The sequence below is a fragment of the Rattus norvegicus genome, chromosome 4, assembly GCF_036323735.1.
Source record: "Rattus norvegicus strain BN/NHsdMcwi chromosome 4, GRCr8, whole genome shotgun sequence".
Taxonomy (NCBI): domain Eukaryota; kingdom Metazoa; phylum Chordata; class Mammalia; order Rodentia; family Muridae; genus Rattus; species Rattus norvegicus.
Genome location: NC_086022.1, coordinates 80,943,341 through 80,965,320, shown reverse-complemented (window position 1 = coordinate 80,965,320; position 21,980 = coordinate 80,943,341). Strand labels below are relative to the sequence as shown.

General features: G+C 46.6%; 1 protein-coding gene, 1 long non-coding RNA gene and 1 other non-coding gene across 3 annotated transcripts; all 3 read left to right on the top strand.

Moving 5' to 3' along the window:
* Positions 1-324: 324 nt before the first annotated feature.
* Rpl27al5 (ribosomal protein L27A like 5) lies at positions 325-930 on the top strand. Its single transcript, XM_039108504.2, has one exon. It carries the CDS (start codon positions 469-471, stop codon positions 913-915), a length of 447 nt encoding a protein of 148 aa, XP_038964432.1. The 5' UTR covers positions 325-468; the 3' UTR covers positions 916-930.
* A 9,984-nt stretch (positions 931-10,914) lies between these two features.
* On the top strand, positions 10,915-11,045 carry LOC120102676 (small nucleolar RNA SNORA17). Its single transcript, XR_005504296.1, has one exon. It is a non-coding gene; the product is annotated as a small nucleolar RNA SNORA17 (small nucleolar RNA).
* Positions 11,046-13,916: 2,871 nt separating this feature from the next.
* Positions 13,917-16,080, top strand: LOC134486672 (uncharacterized). The gene is made up of 3 exons (XR_010066016.1): positions 13,917-14,034; positions 14,775-14,960; positions 15,974-16,080. It is a non-coding gene; the product is annotated as an uncharacterized LOC134486672 (long non-coding RNA).
* The last annotated feature ends 5,900 nt before the right edge of the window (positions 16,081-21,980 follow it).

The following is a 21,980-nucleotide window of genomic DNA, read 5'->3' as shown; positions in this document are numbered from 1 at the left end:
ACCAGCTGGAATAGCTTGATAAATTCTTTGGTGCGTTTCTCTCTGGGAAGTGAGTGCACATCTCCACAATGCAGGAGCGTCCTCTCACTCTCTGTGGGGTTCCATTTATACTCTTTCCAAACATCACGCGGCCTCCTACACATCTGCTTCAGCGAAACGTCCTCTCCGGTGTCAGTTTCAGCAAAGCACCCTCTCAGAAGACAGCTTCCAGGAAAACATCACATGACCCAACTGAGATTCCAAAGAAACCAGAAACTTCCACTTCAGTTTAGCTCTGTGGTTGTGGAGATGTTTTCTTTATTTTTTATTCCCCATGCTAGTTAATTCATCTTAATGAGTTACGTGAAGCAGTGACCTTAGATTCCCTCAAGAAATGGAGGTTTGCCAAGAACAGCACTATTCACAATTTAAGGAAGTTTTAGGGGACAGATTAAAGTGTGAACAAGCTCTTTCTTTTCTGCCACCGCCATGCCATCCAGACTGAGGAAGACCCGGAAACTCTGGGGCCACGTGAGCCACGGCCACTGTCGCATCGGTAAGCACCGCAAGCACCCAGGAGGCCGCGGGAATGCTGGAGGCGAGCATCACCACAGGATCAACTCTGACAAATACCATCCAGGTTACTTCGGCAAAGTTGGCATGAGGCATTACCACTTGAAGAGGAACCAGAGCTTCTGCCCAACTGTCAACCTGGATAAATTATGGACGTTGGTCAGCAAGCAGACACGGGTCAATGCAGCAAAAAACAAGACTGGAGCTGCTCCCATCATTGATGTTGTTCGATCAGGCTACTGCAGAGTTCTGGGGAAGGGGAAGCTCCCTAAGCAACCTGTCATCGTGAAAGCCAAATTCTTCAGCAGAAGAGCTGAGGAGAAGATGAAGGGTGTTGGAGGCGCCTGTGTTCTGATGGCTTAAAGCCACTTCAGAGGTTAATGAAATGCAAACATTTTCCATGTGAAAAAAAAATAAAGTGTGAACAAATTGTTGGGCCTTTAATGTCTTAGGCTGCCACTAGCCCGATTCCTCCTTGAGTGTTTTATTATTTTATTTTATTTTTTGGTCTTCTCTTCACCTGCTGTTGACTAGCAGACTTCTCTCCCATTCAAAGGGATGGAATCCTTCTGATCTTGTTATCTCTCCCTGACAGGAAGAGGGTTTTGAACCAAATTGCTTCCTAGGTAACAAGGTCCTTATATCCGTTCTGATTGATGGCTACCTCTTCCTCAAAACCAGCCCAGGGCCCGTTTCCCTCAGCTAGGGCTCTCGGGTACTCTCTCCTAAGCAGCATCCCGTGGGGTTTCCAGGCCTTTGAACGACATGATGAATCGAGCAAACCTTTTCTGGAAGTTCCAGCTACGTGGGGATTCATGCTATCTGAAGGGAGAATGGGAAGAGTTGTACGACTGTGTATGATCTTGTATGACTGTGTGTGGTTTTGCATGACTGTGTATGACATAGAATCCTGGATATTTATTCGGGATTTAACATTGAGCGAAGGTATAAATGTCCTTTTGTTTTCTTGTCAGCGGTCATAGCCATTGTGAGACTATGGAAGTTGTGACTCTCTCTTTCCTCACGGTTGATTCCCTGCCTTTGACTGAAAATCCTCCCTGTGTTTCCCAAAGGTGTTTAGAACTGTGGAAGTTTGGTTTTAAATGATGGCTCACCGGAATGTGTTCTCCTTCGTCCTAGAGTCTTCCATGGCCACACCTTTATGTAAACGAATGACTCCTGTCACCCTGATTTGGCTGCATGTGCCAAAATGGATTCTAAACAAACACTGTACACTGAATGCTTTACACAGATTGTCTCATTTAGTCCTCCTAACAGCCCTGTTAGTTAGGTATTAGTATTCTTTTACAGGTTGCAAATCAAAGCTTGTGAAAGTAAAGAAGTTGGCCAGGTTTGCAGCATAGGAAATGGAGGCTTAAGGCTGATGCTGTTGTCTGTGATCTTTGGACCTACAGTGAGTCATTCCCAGGTTCGTGGAGGACACATAACATTTGGGGAACAGATAAGAGTAAAAACTGTGCCTACCTCTTGTTCACTGCAGCCTCTACTTTGTCTAGGGCAAGTGACTGACTGGGCTCTCTCTGGTTCCATAAGCCATTGATACCCACAACTTATTCTTTCTAATAATTTACTTTTTATTCACTTTACATCCCAATTACAGCCCCCCTCCTCAGTCCCTTACAAATCCCCCCCCCAGAAAAAGGGAGAGGACCTCTCCTCAGAGAAAGGAGCTCCCCTTGGGTACCACTCTACTCTGAGACATCTAGTCCCCAGAAGGACTAGGCACATCCTCTCCCAGTGAGGCCCAACCAGGCAGTCCATCTAGGGGAAAGGGATCCAAAGGCAGGGAACAGAGATTAAGACAGTCCCCACTCCACTTGTTACGGGGCCCACATGAAGACTAAGCTGCACATTGGCTACAAATGCATAGGTGGTGGGGGTGTCTAGGTCCAGCTGTGTGCTCCCTGATTGGTAGCCCAGCCTCTGTGAGCCCCCATGGTCCCAGGTTGATTCTGTAGGTCTTCTCACACAGCATATTTTTAAAGATGTATTTTTTATATTGTGTGTGTGTGTGTGAGTTGCATGGGAGCATAGGGTTATACACGCTGGCAGGCATCTGAGGAGACCAGAGGCATTCGATCCTCTAGAGCTGGAGTTACAGGTTGTTGTGAGCTGGCCAACATGGGTGCTGACACAGACCTCTACGGAACCACCAAAGCACCTCTGTAGGCCCCTCCACGATGTATTTCTGATGTATAACATGAAAATACTCCTTGGATATTTAAAAAGTATATTTAAACTTAAATCATTATCATAATGCATTAGAGAGCCAGATAAAGACCTGGGAACTCCAGAAGGAATAAACAAAGAAAGGCCAAGTGTTGGAGAGGTGGAGTCAAATTAAAAAAGAGTTAGAATTTTGTGGGTTTGGTCACCCAGAAGCTGGATATCTGAACTCGTGATTCTGAGTGTGACAACCTTTGGAACCAAATCCCCACCCTTCCGGTAACAGAAGCAGTGCTTGATTCTCTGGGGTCACACGGGGTGAAGACAGACAGACAGACGTGTTTGACTTAATGCTCTACGACGGTCTTTAGAAAATAACTGAATTTTAAAAACCAATGAAATGAAAAATTGAAATCTCAAAACAAAACAAAGATCCCTTGGAAATCATAGAAAGCCACTGTGCTTGGCCGCATAGTGACCACAAGAGGGCGCTAGGCTCACATGATTCCCTGGTTGCCTAGGAACACGCTAGACACATTACTTAAAAAGGTCTTGCTTTCCTTCTTTCTCTCTTTCTTTCTCTCTTTCTTTCTCTCTTTCTCTCTCTCTCTCTCTCTCTCTCTCTCTCTCTCTCTCTCTCTCTCTCTCTCTCTCTCTCTCTCTCTCTCTTTCCTTCCTTCCTTCCTTTCTTCTTTTTTAACATCTGTCACTTCATTTGTTGTTTTTATTGCAGAAGGAGTTGAAACAAAAATTTAAGGGCTTTTTTTTTTTTTTTTGGAGCTGGGGACCGAACCTAGGGCCTTGTACTTGCTAGGCAAGCGCTCTACCACTGAGCTAAATCCCCAACCCCAGGGCTTTTTTTTTTTTTAAATTCTCTCTCCTAAACATCACCCATTCAAGTAAAACAAATTTAAATATTGGAATTAGCAAAGTAAAGGGAAGTCTGTACAGCAGCCCAAGAGCGAAGGCTGGGGTCGAAGGGTGCACGGATGCAGTGATCCTCCTGCTGGGGACCACCATCCCAGAAGGCAAGCACAAGGACCCTTTAATGAGGATGTCCCCCAACATCTGAAAATGTTTCAACCCAAAACGTAAGGTTAAAAAAAGAGAGAAAAAAAAAAAAGAAAAAGCCAAAAAAACACACAACCCCACAGACCACTCAGCCATAACCACTATCCTTAATCAGTCATAGGTGTTTCTTTTCATTTTATAAAAAGATTAAAAAAGATATTGAAAAATTATTTCTCATCTTATATTTGTAAAGATAATAGAATTCAGAAGTTTCTTAGAAAACCCCGTCGAGAGACTACCCTCCAGTTTTCACTCCTTTTGCTGAAGACCCCAGGACTACAAAGTCTGGGGTACTGAAGCTGCTGATGGAGAATGGGAAAACCAGCCCAGGAGGAATCAGACAAGAGCAGGGTGTGTGGAGGAGGCCGGGTCACAGGAACTGTGAGGAACAGCTGGGGATAGGATCCTCCAGTCTCTGTCTGTGCCCCAGAGTTAAGGCTGTCCCAAATCCCGCCCAGACAGAGCTGGTCTCCCAGGAGTGCTCTCTCTCCTAAGATCACAGCCTCACAGGAGAGACAGGCTCCAGTCAGAGACAGCAAGACCAACTAACACCAGAGATAAGCAGATGGCGAGAGGCAAGGGCAAGAACGTAAGCAACAGAAACCAAGGCCACCTGACATCATCAGAACCCAGTTCTCCCACCATAACAAGTCCTGGAGACCCCCCAACACACCGTAAAAGCAAGGTTCTGATTTAAAATCACATCTCATGATGATGACAGAGGACTTTAAGAAAGACATAAATAACTCGCTTAAAGAAATACAGGAGAACACAGGTAAACGAGTAGAAGCCCTTAAAGAGGAAACACAGAAATCTCTTTAAAAAATTACAGGAAAACACAACCAAACAGGTGAAGACACATTTCGTAAAAGTTTCAAGCACTAAACTGACAGATTGCCTCACTGTAATATCCATCCCTTGTCTAGTAATTATCACCTCAGTTAATTTTATGGGACTCAAAGATTTGCCCATCCATAGAATGAGAAATTATATATCTAAAAACAAAAAAAAGCAGAAGTTTTGTCAGGTATAAGGAACTGAAAGAAAAGTTCCAAAAGCATTGGTGGAACTGCACAATAGCTCCCAGAAGAAGGGGTTTTGTTGAAGACTTCAGATGCTATAATTCTACAGGACACACACTGTCTGAGCTGGACATTTCTAGCCCTTTTCATTCCCCAGCTGGCTCTAATACTCACAAAGCAAACTCCCATAACTCCTCAGCTTCTCACGTGGGCGGGGCCGTCTGTGTCAGTGCCAAGGAGCATTGAAGGGGGAAAGAAATCTAACTAAAAATTCCATTTTTCTGTGGTACAACAAAGAAGGAAATCGGATAAATGAACACACGGTGGTGGTTATAGTCCTTTAGGAAGTTTATTAGACGGGGGACTGTTAAATACCATTCAGATTTTACCTCAGTGTCTGGAGGAGCCATTAAAAGGAAAGGGGGAGAGTTGGGGAACAGTGGAAATTAGGGTTTTGTCTGGCAACAGGCAATGAGGGATAGGTGGGCCTGTTTTGTTACGTAGGAAGATCAGAGATGAGGATCCTGGGTTAGGACCCACTGGCATGGCGGACTTTGACATGGCTGGACTCACTAAGAATAGGCTATTTGTACTCTTCTAGATGCTTTGACAGAACCTCTGACCAAAGCATCTTAAGGAAGGCAGGGTTTATCTTGACCCACAGTTTGAGGGCACAGTACATTCCTCAGCTTCTCACGGGGGTGGGGTTTGGGCAGTCAGGAAGCAGAGATAGATGGGGTACTCACCTTGCTTTCCCCAAGCCCTGGGAGAATCACACACACACACACACACACACACACACACACACACACACACACACAGAGTCTAGGGTGAGTCTTCCCTCCTTGGCTTCCTCCACCCTCACAGGTACACAGACTCACCCAGGATTTTGTCTCTTCCATGGCTCAAGATCATGGCAAATTGGCAATGAGTGTTAACCATCAGATGAGGTCAGTGTAGAGAGAGAAGGTATGAGGGACAGCCTAAGGGGCCTAGAACGTCTCAAGAAGGACAGCAGTATCAGATGCCACACCACTGTACAGGGAAGGCGGCAATCCTAGTGTTAGATGCTGCGGAGACAAAAATGACAAGGACCAGAAGTTTTAATCAGAGAAACTTCTGACTACATCCAAGAGAACGTGTTCCAGCAGGGAAACCTACTCGTGTTCTAGTGGATAGACCTATCACAGTGGAAGCAGGATGTCAAACTGCAAACCAACTTGAAAGAATCAGCATGACACTAACTGTCCCTTTTTTGTTGCTGCTATAGCAAATTATCACAACTTAGTGGCTTAAAAAAAAACAGATATGAGTTCTTAGAAACCCAACACAAGTCTCAATAAATGCCAATCGAGGTATTTGCAATATTTTAAAATATTGGCTTCTAGCTATAGTCTAGGACAGAGCCTCCAGATGCACCCTGGAGTTTACAGAGAGTCCAGGGTTCAGAGGAACACAAGAAGTCACTCTAAAGGGTGTGATGAGCAAAACCCAGACTATGGAAAGCTGCTCCAGACCAATGCCCACTTCTTTAAAACACTGTGAGCAAAAACAAAATGCAGGCAGGTCACAGTCGGAAGACTCAGAAATGCATCGAGCAATTGTAATGTATTGACTTGGTCTGCGTCTTAACTCAAACAAGCTTAAAAATGTATAAGGCAATTAGGGAGACTGAAGCAGGGACTGAGTGCTTGATGGTATTAAGGATATTTGATTGCCTTAGGTGTTGCAGTGAAATGGCTACAGATGAAGTGACATGTGTCTGGGACTCGTAGTGGAATAATCTAGGGGCAAAACCAGGGTTACATGGGAGAAGACAAGAAGCAAGGTTGACCAAGGTGACAGTGTGGTCCCCAGGTGATGGAGTTGTAGACATTCACATTTCTGCTTCTTTAATTTTTTTTAAGTTTGTGTAATTAAAAGAATATCATAAAACATAGCTCAGGCAGTATTAATACTCCTTTCTTTTCTTTCTTTCTTTTTGAAAGTAACATCTTATGTTTCCCAGGCTGGCCATGAACTTCGGATATAGCTGAGGATGGTCTTGAACTGGATCATCCAACCTCCCCTCCCCTCCTCCAGTGCTTGGATTACAACTGTGCACCACCCAGTTCGTCCATCCTTCCTTCCTTCCTTCTTTCCTTCCTTCCTTCCTTCCTTCCCTCCTTCCTTCATTCATTCCTTCCTTCCTTCCCTCCTTTTTCCCTCCCTCCCTTCCTTCCTTCCTTTGTAAAACATTTGGTTAAGAATATGGAGGAAAAAGGCTGAAAGTATGAGTCCTTAAAATGATTTTAAATCAGCTAACCATGTTAACAAGAAATGCAAATAAATACAGAAAAGAAAGGGAAAATGTGTTGGTATATTTTTAAAAATTTTTCTTTGTAACAATAACAATTTCCAAGTGTCATTCATAGCACGTGATGAGAATTTTTCTAAATGTTTTAAAATATTGCTCAACAGTAAATTGAATGTTGTAAATTGTATGTTAAGTAAAACATGGTGCACATACAATCAGATGTTACTCTGTTTCACAGAAGAAGAGTGTCTTATTTCTGTAACAAAATTTCCTACAAGAGCAGCTTAAGGGGAGGGTTACTTTAGTTAACCAAGACAGGGCATACAGTGCATGAAGACAAGGAAGACATGGGAGGGAAAGCAGGAAATAGCTAGTCACATGATGTCCACAGCTAGGAAGCAAAGAGTGGCTGTCCATAATGTGCCAGGTCCAGCATGGCCTTGGTAGGGGCGGAATGATAGGGCCAGCAGGATTCTCCAGCTAGTAGATGGAAACTGTTTTGCTTTTCACTTGGGCCCTAGCCTTTATGATAACTTTGTAGTAACTCATGTCTACACTCAAAGTGGTCAATTAATTTTTCTTAAACTCAGATTATGGGTGCTAAAGGATGGTAGCTCCTGACCGCAGTAGTAGTTATGATGAAATAGTGTTTTCCAGGGCACCCCAGGGCATGAGACTAACATCTGTGGTGCTGAGAGGAAGATGGCACATTTCTGTGTTCCCCGTTAGACCTGAGACTTCTCACCAAAGCCCAGGATCCAGAGACAGTAGACTGATACGTTCCAAATGATCAAGAAAACATCTGTCAGCCAGGATCCTATAAACAACGGATGTGGGAGATGGAGCCATATCCTGGTACCTTAGGCCCCTTCTGCTCTCAAAAAAAAAAAAAAAAAAAAAAGAAAAAGAAAAAAAAAAAGAAAAAGAAAAGAAAAAAAAAACCCTTCGTTCTGTCCTTATAAACAACAAAAATTGATTGCTTGTGTATCTGGATGTTGGCAAGGCAAGAGCAAGATACCAACAGATCGATTGTGTAATAGGGCTGCTTTCTAGCTCTAACCGGTACTACATGTGTATTCCAAGATGGTCAAGAGAATCATGAAACCAGTCTATCAAGCCCTTTGTGAAAGGCCACTTGTTCTGCTCTGTAGCAAGTCTCTAGTGCTTGTGAGTCACTAAGCCTTACTATTGTTGAATTGGGGTTGAAGTTTGCAGAGGGAGTTGGCGGGACACAGACACACACACCACACATCTAGACACGATCAACTTAGCTGTGCCCAGTCTGAAGAGAGTCCTCCAGGGTCAGCTTACAGACACAAGACAAAGTGAAAGTCGGGAGAGTCGCATAAAGATGAGCCCACAGTAGTTATGAAACTTATGAAAGTGGAGACAGGAGGATCATCTTTGGCTCAAGTCATCCTTGGCTACACAGTGATGGAGAGGCCAGCCTGTGCTCCAGGAGGCCCTGTCTCATGAAACCAAAAAGCAAAAGCAAACGAAGGAAGAGAGAAAACTGCTTTTGTTTTCTGCATGATCTATGTTCTCAATGCCTCAAAAATTAATGGCCGCTGTTGGACAGGGGCATAGACACACGAGATTGTGACATCAGTGACTGCGGTGTGAGGGCTGTGGTCAGCCATTTCCATGCACTTGAGGGTAAGCTGTCACCTCCCACCAGATGTCATCAGTTTTACATATTAAAGGGACCTCACAGGACCCATCCAGAACCAGCTACCTGAGAGGTGACCAAGGATTGTCACTGGGCTGCAGTTTAGCAGAGGTCAAGGAGGACATTCCCTCTTAATAGAAGGTCCGCTGTCACCCGGAGGCAGCACCCATCTCCACATCCCAAACTAAGCACTGGTGAGCGATTCTAAGGAGCTAACCCGTCACACAAGGAAAGGGAGACACAGGGACTGCCAGCAATGGCAGCAGAGCCCTACTCGCCAGGCCTCTAATCAGATATTTGGTTTTTGAAAGTCACAAAGGACAGGCGCTCTCTCCTCAGCATCACCTTGGAAAATGGGAAGGAACCTGAAAGGGGCTCTGGTGCTGGACCACGAAGGTTCTGCTCCCCACTGCCTCTCCGTAACGGATGAAAAGATTAGGACTGGAGGAAGGATTTTTATTCAGGCCTAGGCTGGGAAGTTTGGGGGGACTCTCCTTGTCAGTAAAAAAAGCACTCTGTCTTTCCAAACGGACGGCGTTTGGGGGAGCTTCTGGGGAATGCTAGGCAGAGTATTCCAGCACTGGGCGGTTTTGTCCCCGGACATGTTCTTTGAGCTCTTTGGCCAGCAGAACCCAAGGGCATAGGCTAATCCTTTGCTTCAATGTCGTTATTGCCCCGCCTTCTGTGCCTGATAACAAACATACTAGTTTCAGTGCCTTGTTTGCTCTCCTTAGGACAGAAGATAACCCATGGGATGACAGTGGCAGACAGAGGGACCCAAGAAGGTTCAGGGACGGGCTGTGGTGTGTCCCAGCAAGGAGAGTTCTTCTTGGAGTACAAGACTGGCTCTTTAGACCTAAAGACTATCCCACTGTGTTTTATCAGGAAGCCTCCTCCTCCTCCTAGCGGATTACCTTAGGGTCTCCCTGCCAGTTCAAAAGTCCTGACTCCGTGCAGGGGCCAAAGGCGATGCCCGGATCCCATTCTTTGCTGCTAACTGTGGGAGTGAATTCAATTCACTGTGGTGAGGTCATTTTTAAGCACGTTCTTAATAAGCCATAGCGTTTTCAAAGGATAGTGGGCAAATTAGTTACCCAGTGAAGAACTGTCAAGAGCAAAGAGCAAAGGGGTCGTTATGGGCTGAAGTGCAGCTCAGTTTGCAGAATGCTAACCCAGTGTGCACGAGAACTCGGATGTGACAGACAGCAGCACATAAAACCAGGGTGGCTGTGAGTGCTGGAGGCTTGAAGCTCAAGGGCACCTTCTGCATCTTCACAAGTTCAGTGATAAACAAGGAAGTATGAGACACGAGACAGAGTGGGAGACAGAGTGGGAGACAGAGTGGGAGACAGAGTGGGAGACAGAGTTAAAGCAGGGAATGAGGAGGCAGGCCTGTAATCCCTGCCACTAAGAAAGCTGTGGCAGACTGCGTCAAAGTATTTTTTAATTTTTACTTTTTATTCCATGTGCATTAGTGTTTTGCCTGTATGAGGGTCTCGGGTCCTCAGGAACTGGAGTTACAGTTGTGAGCTGCCATGTAGGTGCTGGGGATTGAAACCTGGTCCTCTAGACTCACAGCTGGTGCTCCTAACCTACTAAGCCACGTCTCCTGCTGCACTGGCTGGTTCTGTGTGTCAACTTGACACAAGCTGGAGTTATCACAGAAAAGGAGCCTCAGTTGTGGAAATGCCTCCATGAGACCCAGCTGTAAGGCATTTTCTCAACTGGTGATCAAGCGTTGGAGGGCCCAGCCCATTGTGGGTGGTGCCATCCCTGGGCTGGTGGTCCTGAATTCTATAAGAGAGCAAGCTGAGCAAGCCAGGGGAAGCAAGCCAGTGAGTAACATCCCTCCATGGCTTCTGTATCATCTCCTGCTTCCTGACCTGCTTGAGTTCCAGTCCTGACTGCCTTTGCTGATGAACAGCAATGTGGAAGTGTAAGCTGAATAAACCCTTTCCTCCCCAACTTGCTTTTTGGTCATGACGTTTGTGCAGGAATAAAAACCCTGACTAAGACTCCAGTCGAGACTGCCTCAAATCTCTGGCCCGCATGGGCTACATAGTTCCAGGCCAGCCAAGCAGAGAGGCACATAAAGCCCCATCTCAAAACAACAAAAGCCTGCCCCATAGGTACTGTGGGTGCGGCTGCCATGTTTCATGTGCATCAAGGGGTGGCAGAGGGGAGGGAAGCTGTGTCTATGCTCAGTGTGTTGGCCCATGAATATCTGAATGATGGGTAACCTAACATTCCCTAAAAAATAGCCTGAGACAACCACCAGTCTGGCACCAGGCCTAGACAGACTTCCAGGATAGGAAGCAAGTCACAGACTAGAACCCTGCCTGGGATCACGGGCACCAGGCAGGAGTGACCCCAAGACAAAAAGCCATTTGGGTGGGACGGTGGAGGAGTGAGCCTGAGATGACCATCAGACTGACATGGGTGGGCCTGACAGGGAGCTAGCCTGAGATGAACATCAGTCTTGCGCCCCACCCCACCCCTGGGGGAGGTAGACCATGCTGGAGATGACCCTTGCCAGGCACTAAAATGCCTGAGCAGAACATAGCACCCTTGAGATCACCTAAAACGACCCCAGACACTGAGAGACCCTAGGTGCCACTAAGTGGAGCAAGTACATGTGAGAAATGGGAGAGAAAGAGACAGAGGTATGTGGGCACAATGGAGGGAGGCAGAGCTGGAGACTCGAAGGTAGCGAGAAACAGCCTGATGGGAGTAGCCAGTGATGCTACCTGGGACCATGGTGGGGTCCTGTGCTGACACTGGGGGCCACATCTGGGTCTGAGGCCCTGCAATAGGAAGGATCTGTCACAACCAAAGGGGGACATGTCGATGTTGGAAGGCTGAGCAGAACTAGCTCCACCTTTAACCTGGGCATTGTGGGAGAGCTGGCCCTAAGAGCATGAGAGCTTGAAGGAGTTGAGGGTTAGCCGGCTCTAAGAATGCTAGCACATGGTAGAGCTGGCCCTACCACTAGTCTCCCTGTGGTGGTGTGGATGAGAGAGAGGTACTTTTTTCCCACCTTGTCCCTTACCACCTGCAGAAGGCAGGAGACCTGGCCCTGGGGTCATGAGAGCAGGGCGTGGGGGTGGGGGGAGAGGTGACCCTGTCCTTCACCAGCTGCAGCACTTGGAAGAGCAAGCCCTGCACCTCACCTGGGCAGCACAGTAGAAATGACCACGGTGGCAGGGATGTGGGTGAGCCAGCCCTGAAGATGTGAGCATGGGGGAGCTGGCCCTGCCTTCCACCTGCTGCAGCAGTTAGGAGAACAGGCCCTGCACCTCACCTGGGCCGCAGCGTAGAGCTGGCCCTGGATGTGGGGGTTGAGGATGAGTTGGCTCCAAGGGCATGAGAGCATGAGCGCCGGCAGGGTGACCGTACTCTGATGTCTCTCAGGCCCAGATCAGAGTTTTCAGTTGGTCCACCAATATCTACTCCATCAGTGAACTGCTGGAGTGCATGGAGGTGCTGATTTAAAACTACAGGATCTCCATGACACCAGGCAACAGCAGGATATCTGAGAGGAGTCCCAGTGAGGTTCCAGTACTGATGGTGTAGCAGAAGCCAGAGGCCTCAGACCAGAGCAAGGAGTTATTGCAATGAGCGTTCCAAACAAAGGAGTAGATAAAAGGGAGTGTCGTGGGCGCACGGACACGCTACAGCTTCCATGAGATTTCACTGTTGCAGGAAAAGGTTGTAAGGGTGGAGGGCAGGTATGGGGCGGGGACGGGAGGATGAGTGGGATTGGGGGGTTGCATGATATGAAGTTTATAGAGAACCAATAAAACTTTTTAAATATAAAAAAAAAACACCAACAGAAAGCCCATTCAACAATGTGATTTTATTTCCAATATAGAAGGCATTGCAATGATTAAAGGGTGGGGGAGGTTACTCTTAGAACCGATCCAGGAGGGCCCCATTTCTCCCCTGTGCAGGGCCATCTGCCTTGGCTTCTGAGAAGTACCTGGTCCCATGCTGCATGGAAGTGAGGTATCCAGGTGACTCGTGGTGCTAACGAAGCCCACCACTGGAATCAGTAGCCATGAGATTCCCCAAAGCTGGGCCTGCTGGGCTCTCTCCGTCATCCAGCATCCACTGACGAACACTCTGGTGTTCTCAGCATCATCACTCCGTCTGATTCTTCTGAGTCTTACCCACCAGGATGCTCCTGCAGAAAGGAGGCCTTCCAAAGGGCTGCCTGGTACTTAAGTTGACTGTGGACTTCTGTATCACCATTTTCAGTGTGTGTGCAGATACACTCATACATGATATGTTTAACTTGTGTACTTGTCCACATGTGTCCTTGTGTACATGCATGTGTATACTCAACTTTAGGTGTGTGTGGTGCATGTCTACACAAGTACTTGAGTCTCAAACGTCATTTCACAGGTGCAGAACACCTTGGCTTCTGGACACAGGCTTTCCCAAGGCCATCGAGGTTGAAATGCACCTGTCTAGCTGGGTAGTGGTGGCACATGCCTTCAATCAGGAGTAAGAAGAGAGGGCAATCTCGGTGAGTTCTGGGCCAGCCTGGTCTACAGAGTAGTTCTAGGATAATCAGGGCTCAATAGAGAAACCCTGACTCAACCTCCCCACCCCAAAGGAAGTGTATCTGTCTCCATCTCAAAGTGCTAGGTGACAAGCTTCAATCAGCATGCTGGCTCTTCTCCTTGCATTCTGGGGAATAAAATCAGAGCTCACATGAGAAGCAGGCACTGAATGGCCAGACGGTCATTGTCTCAGGCTCCTTGTGCTTCTGAATCCCACCTAGGCTGTAAATGTCACACTCTTGACTTGCAACTGGGCCAACTCTCATTAAGGACAGGAGGGCCAGGAACAGCAGGGCTTCTATGCAACTTCTTCCAGGGACATTTCCCAACCAAACCAGGTATGAAGGTGTTTTGTTCCTTTATATGCTATGCATGAGAAAAAGGAAGGACAAGGTACCAGTGGAAGCTCCCTCCACCCCTTCTTAGTATGAGTTGAAGCAGGGACCCCAGCAAACTAGATGCACTGACATGGTGCTGCTACAGAACTACCACAAGAGGGCAGTACAACACCAGTTTCCGACTGACTGCAGGACCAGCAGCTTTCCTGCTTCCGGATTGGCAAAGGTTGGGGTCTCCAGACTCCCCAAACCTTCCTCCCTATTTCCTCACAAGGGACTATGGGGAGCGCTGGCTACACAGCTTCCCAGTGTCCCCAAAAGGGCCAGCAGGGAGGTAATCAGAACTCCTCACTGCTGTGCACAGGGGAGGAACTCCACGCTCAGGCTCAACTCCAGGCACAGGAAGTAATTACTGTGCGTGTGGACACCCAGTTTTCTGAGAGGATTTCTGGTTCACTGGGAATATGTGGCTGTCATGAGCTGCCATGTCACTTCTCTCGGATTTGGGCACTAAGATTTGGGGGTGGAGGGTGGGATGGTGTTTGTTTTTAAAGAGCATGTCGTGAATTCTACACTGGCCTCAGACTGTGCTGGAAGGTGACCTTGACTGTCTGGTCCTCTTGTCTCCGCCCACCCCACACCCCGAACCCTGCGATTCCAGCCATGAACCACCTGATTTGATTTGATGCTGGCCAGGGACTCCTGCCTGCCAGGCACAGTGAGCTATAGCACAAGTCCTGTTGTTGTTGGTTTTAAAGTCTCACACTGCCACCAAATCTAGTCTACTGCTCCCTATGTAGTCCAGGCTGGCCTTGAATTTAGTCTCCTATCTAAGCCTCCAGAGTCCCGAGATCACAGACATACACCTTCATCCTAGCTCTGGCATCCAGTCATAAGAAAAAGTCCACACACTCCCTAGAACTGGCTAAATGTGAGATGAGTGAGATGGCCCAAGGGGTGAGGGCACTGAATCTTCCAACAGTGGGCATGGGGCTCCATCTTCCTATTTTGTCAGCTGCCTGTTTGGGCTCAGGCTTGTTGTGGCTTCTGTCTTCTCTTCTGTCCATGGTGCAGCATGGAGAAGGTGGATGAGGTCAGCTGAGGGCTGCAGTCAGAACACACCTGCAAAGCTTCCTGGCTACACAGAGGACAGTCTTGAAAACAGCTGCGTGCTGACCTGAGTCTCCCTGAGATGGCGTGGGACTGGGAGGGCCTCCTTTCCCTCCCTCCACCAGCTCCCAGCTCACCACTTCGGAAGGGGTTAGTCCTGCTACAGCTCCTGTCTGCAGTACTTGGACATATTCTCAGTAGGAAAAATAAGTCAGCTAGAGAGGAAGGGAAAAAGGAAGGAAGGAAGGAAGGAAGGAAGGAAGGAAGGAAGGAAGGAAGGAAGGAAGGAAGGAAGGGACCGACAGAAAGAAGGAGGGAGGGAGAGAAGGAGGGAGGGAGGGAGGAAGTAAACGCAGTCAGTCATGCAGACCTTTAAGTCCATAAAAGGATGGTGGGGGCAGGAGGATCAAGAATTCAAGGACGCCCTCAGCTACAGAGTGAGTTCCAGGCTAGCCCGACCTACAGGTTTGAACAACTGCTGCCCAGCATGCAGGAAGCCCTGGGTTTCTTCCCCAGAACCTAGTAAACCAGGCTTGGTAGGTAAATCCTGTAATCCCTACAGTTGGTAGAGGGAGACAGAGAATTCAAAACTCAAGGCCATCCACAACTGCATAGATTTAAAAAGAAAACCATTTAGGCTAAGTGCACAGCTGTCTCCCTACATCAGTTGGCAGAGGGCAGGAGGATCTCCGGTCCTGGATTGCCTGGACTGCGTGCAGAAAATTGGAGTCAAAACAAGAGGAAAGAAAAATAAGAAAGAATTCCCTCCATAGAAAGACCTGGTAGTTATGTCACCGTGGGAATTAAATCCATGTTCACTGGCAAAGAAAAGAAAGGACAAAGTTCAGACAGTCAGTAGTTAGAACAAAAGGGTAGTGTGAGTTGGAAAAGTCCAGACACTGCTGTAAGGACTAAATTTATGCATGATACGTACATGACCACAGAGGTAGGCTTGTGTATGGTGGGGGAGGGGGCAGGAGTAGTCATCAAATGGTTTTTCAATCTTAATTGAGACAGGGTGTGATGGTTTGTATATACTTGGCCCAGGGAGTGGCACTATTAAGAGGTGTGGCCCTGTTGGAGTAGGTGTGTCACTGTGGGCGTGGGCTTTAAGACCCTCATCCTAGTTGCCCGGAAGCTAGTCTTCAACTATTTGTCTTCAGAACAAGATGTAGAACTCTCAGCTCCTCCTGCACCATGCCTGCCTGGATGCTGCCCTGCTCCTGCCTTGATGATAATGGACTGAACCTCTGAACCTGTAAGCCAGCCCCAATTAAATGTTGTTCTTATAAGAGTTGCCTGGTCATGGTGTCTCTTCACAGCAATAAAACCCTAAGAGTAGGGTTACTTCCTCCCTCCCTCCCTCCCTTCCTTCCCTAAGGGTCTGTCAGTGATCTCAGGCCAGCAAGCTCCTATACCTGCTCTCCTGGCTCCCAGGCCTAAGAGGACCCAAGGATGCTGCCTTGTCTTATTTTACAGGGTCCTTTTGTTAGACAATGACACTTTGCCCAACACCCATCTCCCCAGCCACAGAGACCAGATCTGATAGTTCAGTATATTTAGACTGTGTGTGTCCTTTTCCAGACAGGATTCCACTCAGCAGGGAACCTACTCTTCCCTACACTGGGCTTGAACTTTTGATACTTGGCAGGGCAGAGTGGCTCAGAACTGAAGTTTCTGCATTGGGGAATTAGACATAGGAAGGTGAGGATGCTGCTCGAGGTCATCTCTGGTTACAGGGCGGCCCTTTGGGATCTATGAGACCCTGACTAAAACACAAATGCTCACGGCATCACAGTGCACCTAAGGAGGAACAGAGGCAGCAGGATCCACGGGAAGTAAAAGCCAGCCTGGGCCACACCTGAGTTCCACACATCTGGATTATAGATACGATTGTGTGAACACTAAAACCAGCCTAGCAATACTATTCCTGTGAACCAAAGTCGATAGAACCAAATGTCAGAATATACAATGGAAGTGTACCTAAGACATTTGAATACATCTATCAGGGAATAAACTTTCTTCAAACAGGAAAGTCTACAGTGTGAGTACAAATAACATCTCATATACCACTGCAGTCGATCGTGTAACCTGGGATAAGCTCTGTTTATTTTGTTTAACAGAAAGCATTTGTGCAACCCTTGAATGCACCAGACGAGGGACTCGTGCTTTGTGAATAGTGAAGAGCTTCATCTTCACACAGCCCTTATTATACAGAAAGTAAAGTCCCTGCTAGGTCACGGGAGAGCAGGCTCCCCACTGAGGGCCCTGGTGTCAGAAGCCACGCGGTCACCGCTGGGTCATTTCCCAGCAGCTGTGTGTAGCGACTGACTGTTTCCCACCCTGCCCTCTGCGTAGGGTCGTTTGGTCTGCGGTGGGCACTCCAATTTGCATTGAGCCTGGTTGCCGGTCACAGTAAACCTCTCAACCAACTGTAACACACAGTCAGACTGAGTATTCTGCTGTCAGACTGAGTATTCATGTATCACCCAAGCTAGGGCCCTGTTAGTTACAGTGGGAAAACAGTTTAATCCAGGATGGCTCCAGTCAGTGAAGCAGAATGTATGGTGACCTGGGCTATGACTCTCTGATACAGGAAGTGAAACCAAGACACAGGAGGTTCACTAACGTGACTGAGATCATATACTGGTAAGTGATGCCATGGGGACTGGAAACCAGGAAGTCAGTCCAGAGGCTTCAGTGGCAGCGTGCTGCAAGGGGAGCAAAACCTGCAGTTACTCAGCCACTTATCCTCTACCCCACACTATACCCACAATGCCCACCTTCTAATAGAGCATCAGTGTACCCTAGTTGTACCACAAGTCATCCTTGAAGAAAGGTCTCTGCAGGGACTGGACACCTTTATATTCATGGATGTGTTCCAGGAATATTAATTAAATATTAACTCATAAATACCTGGAGTCTACACACACCACACATACATAAAACAAAGAGACAGACAGATGGACAGTCAGACACACACACATACTCACATACCACACAGACCACACTACACATGCACACCACACACATATATTTGGTTTTTCAAGACAGGGTCTCTCTATGTAGACCAGGCAAGCCTAAGACTCACAAAAGATATGCCTGGCTGTGCCTCCTAAGCGTTGGGATTAAAGGCGTTCACCACTACCTGTAATTGATTTCTAGTTAAATTCTCCTACAGTCAGAACATCCTTTGTAAGATTTCTATTCTTCTTTTATATGTTGTTAGATTATTGATTGATTGGTTGGTTGGTTGGTTGGTTGGTTGGTTGGTTGGTTGATATGGGTGTCCATAATTGTATGGGTTCTACATGCCCATGGGGGTCAGAGGACAACTTAGAGGATTCTCTTTGAGCTCCTGGGGCTGAGCTCATGCTATCAGGATTGGCAGCAAGCACACTACCTGGTGAGCTTTCTTGTAGCTCCATCTACTCCCATGTCTGTTCTTATACACAAAACCTTAGATTCTTTTCCGGCTTCCTCTTGGTGCTCAATTGCCGTCATACACTCCAAGACTGTGTAGTCTGCTTGCACTCGGTGGAGAGTTCCACAAATGGTGGCTAGATACCATGGGTTAGTGTTATACACATCTTCTGGTTTGTTTTGGTCTGGTTTTTGCCCAGTCTGACTGTTCACACTAAGAGTTCCTGAGAAGAAGTATTGAAGTCAGTTATAATTTAAATTCCTCTCTCTTTGCAGTCCTGCCTGGTTTTGTTTCAGGCACTCAGTGCATCTCACAATGATGGCTGTTCTGTGGCCTTGGAGAATTGTATCTTTATCATTTTGTGTAGTACTCTCTTCCCTGCTGATGGCACTTGTTCTAAAATCTGCTTTGCTGTTAATATAAGTATGCTTTTAGAATTCTTTTATTCTATTGCATTTATTTTATGTGCACGAGTGTTTTGCCTGTACGTATGTTTGTGAACCACATCCATACCTGATGCTTAAGAGTCCAGAAAAGAGCATGAGATCTCCTAGAACTGGAGTTGCAGACAGTGTGAGCTACCATATGAGTGGAGGAAATTGAACCTAGCACCTCCAGAAGAGTAGCCAGTGCTTCTAACTCCCGAGTCAACTCTCTGCCAAGTGTGTTTCCTTTTGGTTGGTTGTATGGTGCTGTATTAATTATCCAAGCATTCAAGCTTTACATGGATTTGTCCAAACCATTTAACAGAGTCTGTCTTACTTAGGGTTGCTGTTTCTGTGATGAAACCCTATGACCAAAAGCAAGGCGTGACCAAAAGCAAGGCGTGACCAAAAGCAAGGCGTGACCAAAAGCAAGGCGAGGAGAAAGGGCTTACTTCATTCCCAGCTGCGTGTGCTCATTATCAAAAAGCAGTGAGGGCAGGAACTCAAGCAGGGCAGGAACCTGGAGGCAGGAGCTGATGCAGAGGCCATGGAGGGGCACTCTTACTGGCTCGATCCTCACTGCTTGCTCAGCCTCTTTTATAAAATCCAGGATTGTCAGCCCAGGCACGGCCCCACCCACAATGGGCTGGTCCCTCCCCCCCCCATCCGTCACTAATTAATAAAATGCTCTGCAGGCTTGTCTACAGCTGCATCTTATGGAGGCATTTTCTCAACTGAGGCTCCCTCTCAGACAACTAGAGCCTATATCCAGTTGACATAAAACTAGCCAGCACACAGCCTTATTTTTACTTAGTCTGACAATAGCTGCCATTTGCTTAGCATGTTTGGAAAACATAGTTAACTGTTGAGGGGGCTGGATTCTGGTCTGTAGCTTTGTCTTTGGCGGTTTGCTTTTGACCTCTGATTGGTTTTGTTTTGTTTTTCAAATTTCTCTTTGTTAGACCTTTTATTGGAATTGTTTAAAACTCTATTTTAACTTTTGTGTTTTGGATATGGGGCTATATATATCTCTTGTACAGGTTTTTCTTTAATGGCGGTTCAAGGGATTATATATGCATTTAGAAACAAAAACAAAAACAAAAACAAAAACCCTCTGCAGCTTAGAGCTAACTCTGTAGCAGTCCATGTAAAATGTAGAAGCCTTGCAATTGCACGTGCCCCATTGCCTTCTGCAACTCCCCATACCTGGCATTCTGTTACATGGACACAGGTTGCTTTCAATGGTTACATAGTTGTTAACAACTTACAAAGAAAAGGTTCCTTTCTGCATCTGCACCCATTTATGGCAACAGGCAGCTAAGTGTTTCTAGTGTCTTTCCACACTGTCTGAGAACAAACCTCCCCTGGGGTTAGTTCCCCTGTAAAGCTTGGCAGCCTCAGATAGTGCAGACAAGATCTGCTGGAGGCAAATTCCTGAACTTTCCTTCTCCTGCGACTCCATTTCACCTCCGTTCTTGAAAGGATGCTATTGTTCCCATGTCTTTTTGACTCTGGTTTTTGATGAGAAATCTAGGATGGCGTCTCCATATAGACTGTATTATTTTTTTTTTACTAGTTGCCCTCAAGATTTTTTTATTTGTTTCATATATTAAGTTATGATGTGCCTAGGAACTTTAAATTTTATTTTCCTTGGGAATAGCTGAGTCTGTTAATGTATACTTTTAGGGGTTTTTTTTTGTTTTTTTGTTTGTTTGTTTGTTTGTTCTTTTAAATTTGCAAACTTTTACCCATTATTTCTTCAAATATTCTTTCTTCTTATTTTTTTTAAATTGTTGGTTTGTTTTTTATTTATTTTAAGTACACTGTAGCTGTCTTCAGTCACACCAGAAGAGGGTATCAGATTTCATTATAGATGGTTGTGAGCCACCATGTGGTTGCTGGGATTTGAACTCGGGACCTCTGGAAGAGCAGTCAGTGCTCTTAACCTCTCAGCCATCCCTCCAGCCCTCTTCTTATTTTTTTTTACCTCTTAGTCTTGGATTCTAATGGTATGTATATTTGACCTTGACTATTTTGGTAGTCTTATCAGTCAGAGTTATCAGAGAGACAGAACAATAGGTCTATCTATCCTCTCTCTGTCTACATCAATTAAACTATCTATATAACAACTTAAGGGAGGAGGGTCCATCTGGCTCGCAATTTGGAGGTGTTGGTAGCTGGCTCCCCTGCTTCTGAGCCTGTGGTGAAGTAGTGCATGATACCGAAAGCCATGGTGGAGCACAGCTATTCAACTCTGAGCAGCTAGGAAGCAGACAGCCGTTACAGGAAGGGGCAGAGGGAGAGGCTGCCTTAGAAGACTCACCACCCGTCACCTTCTTGCTCCACTGCCTCCCAATAGTCCACTGAACCGTTAATTAGATTGGGGCACGGGAGAGCTTTGGAAAAACCTTCACAGATGTGGCCACAGGGGTTCTTTACTGACTTCCTGGGTAGTATCCATCTAGTCACTGAAGTGGTGAGTAGCCACTACTCCAGGGAAATATGAATGTCCAGCTCAAAAGGAAGCCCCTGGGGGACTTTTTAACAGTGCTGTGGATCAAGCCTAAGGCTTGACACATGATAAACAAGCACCCTGCCACCTGATTGCACTCCCCATCCATCAAACAGAGAGAAAATTCACCCCTCTTCTATGTTTTTGTTTTATGTAGTGTCTTGATGGATTGAATAGGATCCGATTGGCCAGAGTGATGTCTGCACATCCTCCCAACTCCAATGCTCTTCCAGAATCGCACCTCCGCAGACACACTCGGGAACATTCCAGCAGGTCTTCGTCTGAGTTTCTTCCAAGGATAGAACAGCACTGTGATAATGCAGTGTCCCTGTAAGACGTTCCCCGCGAAAATATAACGCTGCCTAATTTTCAGTATTTCTACTGAAGATGAAAATCCTACTGTCGTTGTCTCAAAGGGCTGTTTTAGTTTACAACTTACGTTTATATTTTCTGCCTCAAATAGAAAGGATCAAAGTATTTCCCACTCTTCGCCCCAGCCACTTGCTCACGTCGGCAGAAGCTGCATGCCTGAGTCAGAGGCATACGCATCCTTGCCGGCTGGCCCTTAGGCTCGACTTTTTGGTGTTCCGATCCCTTTTGTCTGCTTTCATAAATAATGGTGACAGTGAGGGCATCAGTGGGCGTGAGTGAGGGAAATCAAAGCGCTGTCCTGGAGAGACTCAGCCATTCCAGCTCTGATAGATCACAGCGTAGAGCCCAGGGTCACATGGAGGCTTCTGTCTCCTACTCAGTTAAGACGAGTAAAGCTAACGATGAATTAAGAAAAGATGATTCAAAATAATGGCAGA

Excerpts from the sequence above, each read along its gene's own strand:
- Rpl27al5 (XM_039108504.2), top strand. The coding sequence starts at position 469 with ATGCCATCCAGACTGAGGAAGACCCGGAAACTCTGGGGCCACGTGAGC.